This window comes from Tympanuchus pallidicinctus, unplaced genomic scaffold (genome assembly GCF_026119805.1).
Source record: "Tympanuchus pallidicinctus isolate F22 unplaced genomic scaffold, pur_lepc_1.0 scaffold3, whole genome shotgun sequence".
NCBI lineage: Eukaryota > Metazoa > Chordata > Aves > Galliformes > Phasianidae > Tympanuchus > Tympanuchus pallidicinctus.
The window spans coordinates 56689169-56701452 of NW_026294747.1; the positions used below are offsets into that span (position 1 = coordinate 56689169).

The 12284-nt window shown below is 55.4% G+C and overlaps 3 protein-coding genes across 4 annotated transcripts; 2 read left to right on the forward strand and 1 right to left on the reverse strand.

Moving 5' to 3' along the window:
* Positions 1–1218: 1218 nt before the first annotated feature.
* On the reverse strand, positions 1219–1790 carry RPS29 (ribosomal protein S29). Its single transcript, XM_052696703.1, has 3 exons — positions 1651–1790; positions 1421–1520; positions 1219–1341 (listed from the first exon to the last, which is right to left on the reverse strand). The coding sequence occupies exons 1-3, from the start codon at positions 1710–1712 to the stop codon at positions 1333–1335; spliced, it is 171 nt and encodes a 56-aa protein (XP_052552663.1). The 5' UTR covers positions 1713–1790; the 3' UTR covers positions 1219–1332.
* A 928-nt stretch (positions 1791–2718) lies between these two features.
* On the forward strand, positions 2719–8510 carry LRR1 (leucine rich repeat protein 1). Of its 2 annotated transcripts, none has more exons than XM_052696641.1 (4): positions 2719–2947; positions 3019–3117; positions 4948–5675; positions 7840–8510. In XM_052696641.1, the coding sequence occupies exons 1-4, from the start codon at positions 2771–2773 to the stop codon at positions 8096–8098; spliced, it is 1263 nt and encodes a 420-aa protein (XP_052552601.1). In that variant the 5' UTR covers positions 2719–2770; the 3' UTR covers positions 8099–8510. The 2 variants fall into 2 exon arrangements, with proteins under 2 accessions (XP_052552601.1, XP_052552602.1); XM_052696642.1 differs by having other exon boundaries at positions 2719–2935.
* A 300-nt stretch (positions 8511–8810) lies between these two features.
* MGAT2 (alpha-1,6-mannosyl-glycoprotein 2-beta-N-acetylglucosaminyltransferase) lies at positions 8811–10727 on the forward strand. The gene has a single exon (XM_052696632.1). It carries the CDS (start codon positions 8867–8869, stop codon positions 10196–10198), a length of 1332 nt encoding a protein of 443 aa, XP_052552592.1. The 5' UTR covers positions 8811–8866; the 3' UTR covers positions 10199–10727.
* The last annotated feature ends 1557 nt before the right edge of the window (positions 10728–12284 follow it).

Sequence of the window (12284 nt, forward strand, 5' to 3'; positions counted from 1 at the left end):
GATATGGCCCCATCCCTCCAACGCTACTCCAGTTTGTTCAGTTTCATTTAACACTCACTGGACAAGAAAAAAAAAGGCCAAGAGGATTCCCTGACTAAATTCAGGGCACTCGGCAGGAAGGATTTGGTCTATCTACCAATACAAGTATAACTGCACCATTCAGCTGCTCAGTGACTTCATGCAGAGCAAAATAACTTCAAAGAGATGATAAAAAAACCTGCTTGGATAGCAGAACAGCCTCCTGACACACACCTTCAATCCAAATTGAAAGTTAATTATAAGGCCACCCCAAACAGTGGCAAATCCTATCTAAGAGATGGGCGGCCTCCCCAAACATTGGGAATGATTCCTAAGTCAGACATAACAGAAGTTGGCACATCAGCAGCATCTGCACACATTGAAGACACCCCTCTACCTCAGTCTGAACTATCTCTGTGAGGGAAGTGTAAGGATTCCCATCACACCCAACAAGACAAACATCTGTTGGAGCACACTCAGAGGAAGGCAACAAAAACGATCTCAGGGATGGAACACCTCCCTTATAAGGACAGACTGTGAGAGCTGGGGCCGTTCAACCTGAAGAGAAAGCTGCAGGGAGACCTTAGAAAGGATTTTCAATACTTAAAGGGGAGTCGTAAGAAAGAAGGAGACACACTCTTCAGCAAAACACATTGTGGCAGGTCAACGGGAAATGGTTCCAAACTAAGAGAGATACTTATATTGAATGTAAGGATGAAGGGTTCTGTTGTTTCATATTGTACAGTAATGGCATTGAGGCACTGTCACAGGCTGCCAGACAGGAGGTGGTACCTTGTGCCTGAAGACAAAAGGTCAGGCTGGATGGGGTCTGAGCGTCTGATGGGACTGTGGGCATTCCTGTTCACTGCAGGGAGCAGCACCAGACGGCCCTTAGGAGTCCCTGCCAACTCAAAGGATTCTCTGAAACACACCAACCCAGACCAGGGCAGCAAGAGATTCCCAGGAGCCCAATTTAATTAGGTGAGACGACATGAGAGTCATCAAGCAGCTAAGAGCAGGCAGGCTGCATCTCTAGGTCTCAAAAGCATCACTAAAGCATCACTTGGTTTTGTCTGGCTAAAGCCTAAGAGACCAAGGCAGGCCCATGTAGGCCAATACACCACCCAGCCCTCCTAAAACAGGCATGGTAATGAGATACAAACCACAAAAACAGTCACAGAAAGCAGTCGGACACAGACAAATGGGGCAGGGAGACCATTTATTGAGAGAGGCTACACCAAGGCGCTGCAGGTGGGACGGGGAGGCCCGAGGAAGCCGCAGGATCCGCTGGTGACAGCCTCATCCTGCCAGCGCTCAGTCCAGCTGCAAAAGAACGACAAGAGCGTGAGGCACCAGCAGGGAAGCACAAAGCCCTCCCGGCTCAACGCAGCCCGGCGCTCACCTTGATGAAGCCGATGTCCTTGGCGTACTGGCGGAAGCACTGCCGGCACATGTTCAGCCCGTACTTACGGATCAGGCCGTGGCGGTTGGAGCACACGCGGCTGTGGAGAGAGAAGGGAGCGGTCAGGGCGAGTAATGGCGGCGCGGAGCAGGGAGGAAGACCCAGAGAGTAAAGGATACCGCGATACAACGGCCCTAAGAACCCCACCCGCCCCCGGGATGGATACAAACCACGAGCGGGAGCCCTGGCCGAATTTCCTGGGATGGCTCCAGTAGAGCTGCTGGTGCCCCATGCTGCCTGCCGCGCGCCCAGCCGCGAGAGAAAGATGGCGGCCCGCGCATGCGCTGATCAACCCTGCGCGGCCTCCCGCCCTGCACCGCGGCGCGGCCCTCGCAGCGCACAGAGCGCAGGCGCAAGAGCACGGAGGGCAGCGTGCGCTCAGACCGTGCCGCTCCCCCCTCCCTCCGCGACGTGACGTCAGCGGTGAGCAGAGCTATAGTAGAGGCGTTGCGGTGGAGCCGCTGCCGGGCGCGGTGGCGCACGCCTGTAATCCCAGCTACTCGGGAGGCTGAGCCCGCCGGATCGCTTGAGCCCAGGAGTTCTGGGCTGCAGTGCGCTATGCCGAGCGGGCGTCCGCGCTAAGGCCGGCATCAATATGGTGAGCCCCGGGGAGCCGAGGCACACCAGGTTGCCTAAGGAGGGGTGAACCGGCCCAGGTCGGAAACGGAGCAGGTCAAAACTCCCGTGCCGGTCAGTAGCGGGATCGCGCCTGTGAATAGCCACTGCAGCGTAGCCTGGGCAACACAGAGAGACGCGGGTTCCTTTTGCCCGCACCACGAAACCCTTTTGCCCACCTGCGACCCCCCAACTCCTCTGTACTGCCTCGTGCGCGCAGCGCCTCCTGTTGGCAGCACCGCGCCACTGCAGGCTCCGCAGCGCCTCCTGCTGACCGACAGCGAGTCGTACAGCTGCGTAACCTCCATCTCTCTTTTTTTTTTTTTTTCCAAGCCATCACCTCTTGTTCTACCACCACACCGCGCCCTCAGCTCTCAGCCTGTCCTCGTCACCTTCCCGGGAGGTGCTGAAGAACCGCGGGGATGTGGCATTGAGGGACACGGTGTGGGGGCGGGATATCAGGGGACTTTTCCAAGTGGGGCGGTTAGAAGAGCGCTTCTATGGCTCCACGATTCCCGCTCCGCCCCGCCACTAGGCGGCGCTCGCTCCCGGAGCCGCAGCTCTGGCCGCTCCTCCCCTCCCCTCGCCTTCCCTTCCCGCCCTTCCGGAAGGGCGGGAAGGCGGGAAGGGAAGGCGAGGCGAGGCGAGGGGAAGGGAGGGGAGGAGCGGCCGGCGATGCGGCTGCAGTGCGATGTGGAGGTGGTGAGCCGGCTGCTGCCCACCTGCGGGCTGCGGGGCCGCGGTCGCGGCACCAGAGCTCTGCTGTCCCTCGGCCGCCAGCCCGGCCGGGCGCGGGGCGGCGTGTGCCTGATGGTTTGCACGGCGCGGGACCGGGCCGGGGTTCGCTACCGGGTGAGGCTGAGGGCTGGAGGGCCGCACGGGTCTCCTTCCCGCCCTGCTCAATGCCCGCTGTTCCCCTCCAGGTGCAGGACAACGTGGAGCAGTTCTTCACCCGCTTCGTGGAGGAGGGCAAAGCCACCGTGAGACTGAAGGAGCCCGCCGTGGATGTGTGCCTCAGTAAGGTGGGTGAGGGGGGCACACATAGAATGGCCTGGGTTGCAAAGGAGCACAGTGCTCACCCAGTTCCAACCCCCTGCTGTGTGCAGGTCGCCAACCAGCAGCCCAGGCTGCCCAGAGCCACATCCAGCCTGGCCTTGAATGCCTGCAGGGATGGGGCAGTGTGTTCAGTGGGTTTGTGTTGGGCTTTTTGCCCTCAGCAGGTCTGCTGCACTGCACACAAGGTCTGACAGCTCCATAATCTGTTCATCTCTCGTTTAGCTCTGCAACACAGGACTTGTGTGGTGCCAAAGCACACTAATTCAGTATTCTGACATCTCTTCTACTGGGAAGGCATTGGACTTCTGGCAGAAAATTACTTCCTGAACGCTTCCAGATAATTCTTTTCATTTTTTTTCCTGCGTGTTTGTCTTGGTATTTTTCTCAATGTATTCTTAGAGACATTATAGCACCTTTATGTAGATATTGTGGAAGAAATCTATTTTAAACACCCACAGCACAGAGTACTGTTATTTTCAACTCACGAAACAGTGTAAACTTACTTATACATCCCAGAGTGTTTAGCTATGAGAAGCAGCAGGTAGCTATTGCATCTCACACAAAGAGCCAAGAAATATTGCCACTTCATTCCATCAGTGAGCTGTTCCACTTGGTCTTTACAGATCTGGAGTACTTTTTCTCCTTCCTTTCTGCTTTGCTTTGATCTGTACTTAAGAGCATGGCAGCTCTGCCTGTGGTTGGAGAGAGCTGCTTAGCGTGTCCTATCTCTATTCAACCTCTGCTTACAAGGGTGGATGGTGATGGGACAAGGGGAATGGTTTTAAAGTGAGACAGGGGAGGTTTGGGTTGGATATGAGGAGGAAGTTTTTGAGCCAGAGGGTGGTGAGGCACTGGCACAGGTTGCCCAAGGAGGCTGTGGATGCCCCATCCCTGCAGGCATTCAAGGCCAGGCTGGATGTGGCTCTGGGCAGCCTGGGCTGCTGGTTGGTGACCTGCACACAGCAGGGGTTGGAGCTGGATGAGCACTGTGCTCCTTTGCAACCCAGACCCTTCTGTGATTCTGTGATGTGTTTTAGGCTGGCTGAGATAGATGTGATAGATGAAAGCTGCAGAACCAAGCTTTTGCTGTGCAATTTCCCCCTCTCAGGAGGATATCCCATCAGAATAAGTAGATGTGCATGGGATAATTAAGTCTTTGCTTTCCCTCCAGTGCTGGTGTAAACTGTCCTTTAATCACCTTGCAGGTTAGGGACATCACAGTGTGTGGGGCTGTTTTTCTGTACTTTCTGTTCAGCTGAGAGATCTGTGCTTTGTTCCTTTTCTGAGTGCCAACACTGCTGGTTCTGGGCTATTCAGAGAGGTTTGTTTTGCTCGTCATTTGTTCTTAAATACTGTAAACAGCACATAGTGGAACAGCCTGAATCGTTTCCCCTGCTGAGCTGGTATCACCTGATGATTGTGACTGTTTACAAATGTGGATGGTGATGGGACAAGGGGAAGGGTTCTAAAGTGAGACAGGGGAGGTTTGGGTTGGATGTTAGGAGGAAGTTTTCCATCCAGAGGGTGGTGAGGCACTGGCACAGGTTGCCCAAGGAGGCTGTGGATGCCCCATCCCTGCAGGCATTCAAGGCCAGGCTGGATGTGGCTCTGGGCAGCCTGGGCTGCTGGTTGGCGACCTGCACACAGCAGGGCTTGGAGCTGGATGAGCACTGTGCTCCTGTGCAACCCAGGCCATGCTGTGATCTCTGTGTCTGCAGAAAATAGTTCCAAAAGTTACTGTACAAATGAGTGCAAGAATAATGAACCTTTAATGCCATGCTCGTGTTTTCCTGCAGGCAAATGTCAGCAATCTAAAGACTTTCCTTTCAGCTGTGAGACTGGCTCACCAAGGGACCGACGTCGCTGCTCTCCCACTCTCAGCTTTGGTACCAGCAAAGACCTCAGAAGTTGAGAAGCCTAAAACCAAACTGATCATCACTTCCAGAAGGGACTATCCTCTCACCAAGGGCTTCCCCTATTCCCTCGAGCACCTCCAAACCTCATACTGCAAACTGGCCCGGGTCGACACGCGTGTGCTGTGTCTGAAGAAGCTGCGAAAGTTAGACCTGAGCCACAACCACATAAAGCAGCTGCCAGCCACCATCGGTGAGCTGGTCTTCCTTCAGGAGCTGAACCTGCACGACAATCACCTGGAGTCGTTCAGCAGCGCTCTGTGCAGCTCTACCCTCCAGAAATCTCTCCAGTGCTTGGACCTCAGCCAGAACAAAATCAAAGCGCTCCCGATTCAGTTCTGCCAGCTGCGAGAACTGGTGAATTTAAAGCTGGATGACAATGAGTTGATCAGGTTGCCGTTCAAGATCGGCCAGTTGGATCATCTGCGCTTTCTGTCAGCGGCTCGGAACAAACTGCCCTTCCTGCCCAGCGATTTTAGGAAGCTCTGTCTTGAGAACTTGGATCTCTTTGGAAATCCTTTTGAACAGCCCAATCCCCTTCTTCCCAGCATACAATTGAAAATACCATTGACTTTATTAGAGTGTGCTGCAAGAGCTACTGTAAATTACAGGTAAGGGTAGCACGATGGGTACACATTTCACCTCTGTCTCAAACCCGCTCAGCTTCCCTGGTTTGGTTTTTTTTCCATTAGTGGGAACTGCTCTTCACGATGCTCAAGTTGCTTTGAATTCTGCTCGTAAATTAATGCCATTATTATCCAGGATACCACAGCTTCCAGCAGTAAATTGGGAGCTAGGAAGCATTTAGAGAATGCTGTAGATTGAAATGAGTTGTATCCACAGGATGAGGGCACCATAACAGAATATTCTTGTCCAGCCATAGGAAAAGATTCAGCTCTGTAATCCTGAACTGCTTCCAGCTCTTTGTATGCAGGAGTTTGTCCTCCTGTGTTACAGCAGATTTTAAGGCTCTGGTCGTGTTTTCTGTTGGGCTCTGGCTTAGCAATTGCTTTCAAACATGCTTGCCCTTCATCCTGCGCTCAGATTAAACTATGCTAAAACCACGTGGGAAAACCCAGCCCATAGCTGTCCCTTCCCATGTGAGAACAGCACTGGCAGGACGTCACCCTGTGCCACACAGCATTGAGGTCAGGCTGCTTTGCGTGGCACCGTGCAGAAGCTGAGCAGTGTTAGAAAGAGGCATTCCAGTAAGTCGTTGCCCTGCTGGCCAGGCTGCTGGGTTTGTTGTTGTCTGTCCTCCTCTCCCCTGCCCTCGCAGCACTTACAGCTCTCACTGTGTGCCCCTGCCTGTGCTACCATCTGTTGCCATCCCCACTCTGCTCTTCTGGGTGGAAAGGCGGCGAGGCAGTGGAGGAGTCACGGATACAGACAGGTGGTGAGATAAAGACCTGAGGTTCTCCTAACCTGCTTGGTGTGCCCGTTCCTGCCTTGGGGTGGGGAGAGCCCAGCAATGCTGGCCTGATTGCTCAGCAGTCCGTGCTCCAGGTGTTTGCAGGCACACGGGGCGCACCCTGCGGATGAGGTGAGCAGCCGAGCGTTCAGGTTCAAACCTTGCCCACTTCTGACTTTACATAAATCACAGTGGGTTTGCAGTGTTTGCTTTCTGCTGCAGGAGGCTCGGGAAGGTGGGGGCAGTGGAATCAGCACCTGCTCAGACCTGTGGGAGCACAGCTGGCAGCGTGCTGTGACTGGTACAGCAGCACCGAGGGAGGGAACGCCGTGGGGCACTGTGTGCAGGGCTTTCTTACGTGGAAGTCCATCACATGGACTTGCTAAGTGTGATTATCTTCACACCCAACCCTCTCCCCCCCCCAAAAAAGTAGCAGGTAGGTGACAGGCATTCTGTGTGACATTCACTGGGTGTGAGAATTAACAGAGGAAGAAACAGGAGTGACAATAAGCTGTGAGAACCTTGAGAGAGGAAGAAAACAAGACACAAAAGCAAACACTTGGAAATCAATCTTCGTAGTGGCATTCTGGGCAAGCACCAGAGCTGTGATTGTGTTTGTCCTGACCGGAAAAAAAGGATGTCCTGAAATTGAGCTGATGACAAAAACCACAGGAGCCTGAGCTATGTGAATGATGGCATGCTGAAAGAATGGGACACATAGGTGTAGTGATGTGAGTCAGACCTACTCTGCCAGTCCTGCGTGACAGCTGGTGGCTTCCACACACCTGGAAGTCAACACAGCACACGGGAGTTCTTGTTTTGCGCCCCAAAAGCAGTGCCACTCTGCTGCGAGTTCAAACTGAAGTGATTCTGTTGTGTTGGTGACAACAACACCTTGACAAGAGAGCCTTAATTTCTCACGAGCAGCACAGCGGGCTCACTGCTGCCTCTGTGCACACTGCAGGTTTGGGTGCTGCTTCCTCATGTCAGAATGACAGCAGCTTTTTGGGTACCTGGCTGAGCTGGGTGAGCTGCCTGGCTAACGAGAGGGCAGGGCAAGCATTTACTGTGGGTGTGTTTTTGCTTCATCTTCTCACATCCATTTCTCTCTTCATTCCCTGTCGCTATGAGTCAGGCTGCTGCGATTTGTGGGAATCCCTGCTGCTTGGTGCAGTGTTTTCCGGAGGTCAAATCCTTGGCACTTGGGGGTCAGAAATGCAGCTGTGTGATATCTGTGGCTCTCTCAGAAAGCGGCCACAACTCAGCTTAGTGCTGGGGACGGTCTCGCTTCGGCACTGACAGCGTGCAGCACCGCTGTGTTTGAGTGACACTGATTGATTTCACCTCCTGCTCTTGTCCAACAGAATCCCGTACGGTTGTCAGCTGCTGCCTTCCCACCTTTGCAAAGATCTGGAAGTGGCCAAGACCTGCCAGTGCGGCAGCGCCTGCCTGAGCAGCTTCATTCAGCTGACGGTGACCATGAACCTGCACCACGTGGCTCACACCGTGGTCCTGGTGGACAACATGGGCGGCACGGAGGCGCCCATCATCTGCTACTTCTGTTCTCTGGGCTGCTATTCCCAGTTCCTGGACAGGTACCTGCAGAGCAGCGCCGACCACTGACAGCCCTGTTCTCGCAGGAGCTGCAGGAGGTTCTCTGTCGCAGCCTTGCGTGGAGGGGACGCGGTGCCCAGCTGCTGCTGGAGCCTCTGCCAGGAGCCAGAAATGCTGGTTGAATGAGAACGTGCTCCAGTTGTGTTCTCATTGCCTGTGCTTCAAGAAGGGGCCTTTTGTTGTCGTTTTTTTTACTGAACAATTTGTATCTCTTTGTAATAGAAACACCTTTTCTAAACACACCAGCTGTGCTTTGTTTCCTTGGGCGTTGTGCAGATTGAATCCCACGCTGGGGGTTCCTGGTGTGTAATGATGATGTCGGAGAGACCCGGGAGTTCTTCACTCTGATGTGTAAAGGTTTCTTCACTCCGCTATTTTAACCGTTCCTGTACCGTTCTGTGTCATTAAATGCTGTATCTGCTCTCTGCGTGCGGTGTATCGTCCCATCGGCACGGCCGGGAGCGACCTCTGTTAGGATCCACCTCAGTGCCGCAGATTCGGAGCGGCTCCATAGACGGCGTCCCTTCATCTCCCCGGGCACCACGGCCGGACCCCGCTCCCCGCACGCACAGAGACACACGCGCGCAGCTCCGCCCCGCCGGAAGCCCCTCTCAAAATGGCGTCGCCGGCGGCCAATGAGGACGCGGCGGCGCTGGACGCGGGCGCCCTATGGCGGGCGGCGACGTGTGAGCGTGGGGCGGCGGCGGCGCGCACACGCGCGGAGCTGGGAGCGGGAGCGGCGGCGCCGGCGGCAGCGCGGCCGCCGGCGGCGGGAGGATGAGGCTGCGGATCTACAAGCGGAAGGTGCTGCTGCTGGCGCTGGCGCTGGCGGCCTGCGCGCTGGTGCTGTGGGGAGGCGGGGGGACGGGCGGGCGGCGGAGGCGGCCGCAGCAGCCGCAGCAGCGGGGCGGCACCGGAGAGCCGCCGCGGGTCAGCGAAGCGCCGCGCCGCCCCGCCGGCGCCGGCAACGCCTCGGCCTCGGCCTCCGCCGCCGCCCCGACCGCCGGCGCGGAGAACGGCACGCTGAGCTACCGCTCGCTCGTCTACCGCCTCAACTTCGACCAACCGCTGCGCAACGCGGGGCGCTTCCCGGCCCGGCCCGGCGGCCCCGACGTGGTGCTGGTGGTGCAGGTGCACGACCGCGCCGAGCACCTGCGGCTGCTGCTCGAGTCCCTGCGGCGCGCGGCGGGCGTGGAGAACGTGCTGCTGGTGCTGAGCCACGACCTGTGGGCCGACGAGCTGAACCGGCTGGCGGCCGGCGTGGACTTCTGCCCGGTGCTGCAGGTCTTCTTCCCCTTCAGCGTCCAGCTGTACCCCCGCGAGTTCCCCGGCCACGACCCCCGCGACTGCCCCCGCGACGTGGGCAGGGCGGCGGCGCTGCGCCTGGGCTGCCTCAACGCCGAGTTCCCCGACTCGTTCGGCCACTACCGCGAGGCGCGCTTCTCGCAGACCAAGCACCACTGGTGGTGGAAGCTGCACTTCGTGTGGGAGCGCGTGCGGGCGCTGCGGGAGCACGCCGGGCCCGTCGTCTTCCTGGAGGAGGACCACTACCTGGCGCCCGACTTCTACCACGTCCTCAAGCGGCTGTGGGCGCTGCGGCAGCGCGACTGCCCCGAGTGCCAGCTGGTCTCGCTGGGCTCCTACGCGCTGGGCCGCGGGGGCTTCGCCGGCCGCGCCGACAAGGCCGAGGTGAAGACGTGGAAGTCCACGGAGCACAACATGGGCATGGCCTTCGGCAGAGACACCTACAGGCAGCTCATCGAGTGCACGGACGCCTTCTGCACGTACGATGACTACAACTGGGACTGGACGCTGCAGCACTTGACTGTCTCGTGTCTTCCAAAGTTCTGGAAGGTGCTGGTACCCGAAATCCCGCGCGTGTTTCACACGGGAGACTGCGGCATGCACCACAAGAAGTCCTGCAGGCCGTCCTCCCAGAGTGCCAAAATCGACTCTCTGTTGAGCAGCAACCGGCAGTACCTGTTCCCCGAGACGATGAGCGTCAGCAAAAGGTACTCCATGGCCCCCCTGTCCCCTCACGTCAAGAACGGAGGCTGGGGGGACATCCGGGACCACGAACTCTGTAAGAGTTACCGCCGCCTCCAGTGAGGACCGCGCTCGCAGCCTTCTCCTTTTTGAACTGCCCCATCCCGTCTTTTACAGACACACATGTGTATAAAGAGAAAAACAAACGAAAAAAAAACAAGCATTTATGAGTTGGTTTCTGCTTTAATATGAATAAACATTCATGTCAAAGGTGTCCCAAAACGTTCATCTCCGGCGTGCGGAGCTCGGCAGCGCTGTGTGCGGCCGGGCTGTGGGAGCAGCGTGGATGGTTGTGCTCCGTGCTGCGCTCACCTGGAGGAGGAATAAAAGGAGGAAGAGGAGGACAGAGCTCTGCACCAAGCACGTCTTTGCAGTGCTCGCTGCGTACGCTTTGGGTTCTTTTTCTGCACCGTGTCCTGGGGCAGCGCGTTGCCTCCCTGCCATCCGCGGCGCCGTGCTGTGCCGGGTGGTTGGCTGCGTGTTGGTGAATATATGAAGGAAAAAAAGAAAAAAATCATGGTTTTTACTACGATGTAGATAAATATATACAATTTTTTTAGTTCTGCCAAAATAAAATTCAGTTGTTTTGTAATGCTGGAGGAGTTCTTCATTATCCCATAAAGGTGATGGCCTCTTGTGTTGCTGCGGAGCCGGGCCGTGGGGCGCCGTCCATCAGCCTGCACTGAACTTCACTGTGGTTTGAATGAATGGCACTAATGGAGCTAGAATAGAGGAACAGCTGTGTGCTGCCCCCCAGCTTGCATTGGAGCTGTCAGCGGCGTGAAGTGGGAGCAGTGCTGGGTGATGGAAGGGGCTGAACGGAGGTGAAAGCAGCAGAGCCCTTCGTTAACAGCCAGCACTCGTCAGTGCGCGTTAAGGTGATGGCACAGCACGTCTGGAAGCAGAGAGGTTTGTGGAACACGGGTGTGTTAGCAAAGGAAGCTGCTACCAAAATTGGCACAGGTAGATTTTACGTTGAGGGATGCTGGGGGGAATATAAAAAACCAATTTTGTTTCTTAATCAGATGGAATAGGGCTGGTGTTGTTAGGAGACCAGTGGTAACAGCGCACGGGGACATGGGCAGCACTGCCCTTCTTCCCCACTTTGACACCACTTTGGTTTCCAGAGCGAGCCAGGTTTTGTGAAATAGTCCAAATAATACAAAACGTTTACTCTGAATGTGCCATGATAAACTGCATTTTTGTTACGGGTAATTTGAGTGCCAAGATTTTGTATGAGCTTTGGTATTTGCTACATTTCATCGTTCCACAGTCAGGGCTGATGCTGAGAACAGCAGTGCGGGCTGTGTCAGCTCCCCCATCCCTCCCCCAGGGCTGCACCACCATGGGCTCACCTTCCCTGCACAGCCCCCACCCCCAGGCCCTCTGCCCCTAGGGACTTCTGCACTGCAGCTCACAGAGCAGCACGGGGGCAATTCCAGAGCTGCTGTGAAACACGTCCCATTTAACTGTGTTCTGAAGAGTTACGGTCTTGTGCAACTCAAAAACCAGAAGCAGAAGCGGTCAGAATGGGAATTGAAAGTTTACTGTAGATTTGTTCTCCTGGTTATTGCACTTCAGAGAGGAGGAGCCCGCAGCGTGCTGCAGCTCCCATGGAGCTGCTTCTCAACAGCACATCTCATCTGGACGAAGGGAATCAGCTCCAGAAGTCGCCTGCGCTGAGCAGACGGCCACGAGACAGGATGGTTTTATTGCACGGTTGTGTTTGTTCAGCTGACAGACGGGGCTGTGCTTGGATGCTGCATCACTGAAAACATGTACTAGGGCAGAATATGTGGTATAAATGCTAATTATTTCTAGGAGACTAATTAGAACTTCTCCGTGTAATTAGGAATTTCATTTGATTGCTAGAACTCGGCGGCTGCCTAATCCTGCAGTTATCACAAAATGAAGGGTTTGAGCAAATGATGAACACTGCTCATTTCTAGGTGGACTAAATACAGCAGCTCCTGAGGGAGCCATTAAAAGAAGGATATACAACTACTCCGTGTAATTTGGCAACAGATTAAGAAAGTTACATAAACAATAAAGAGGCACTGTCTTCCAGGAGCGCAGAGCTTCAGCTGCGTCGTTCCCGTCAGTGACATTAGTTCAACCCATATGTATGAATAAAGGAAACTTAGACATG

Coding starts and splice junctions, on each gene's coding strand:
- MGAT2 (XM_052696632.1), top strand. CDS start 8,867: ATGAGGCTGCGGATCTACAAGCGGAAGGTGCTGCTGCTGGCGCTGGCG.
- LRR1 (XM_052696641.1), top strand. CDS start 2,771: ATGCGGCTGCAGTGCGATGTGGAGGTGGTGAGCCGGCTGCTGCCCACC. Junction 2,948..3,018: donor GGGCCGGGGTTCGCTACCGG/GTGAGGCTGAGG, acceptor GTTCCCCTCCAG/GTGCAGGACAACGTGGAGCA. Junction 5,676..7,839: donor AGAGCTACTGTAAATTACAG/GTAAGGGTAGCA, acceptor CTTGTCCAACAG/AATCCCGTACGGTTGTCAGC.
- RPS29 (XM_052696703.1), bottom strand. CDS start 1,712: ATGGGGCACCAGCAGCTCTACTGGAGCCATCCCAGGAAATTCGGCCAG. Junction 1,521..1,650: donor GGCCAGGGCTCCCGCTCGTG/GTTTGTATCCAT, acceptor CTCTCTCCACAG/CCGCGTGTGCTCCAACCGCC.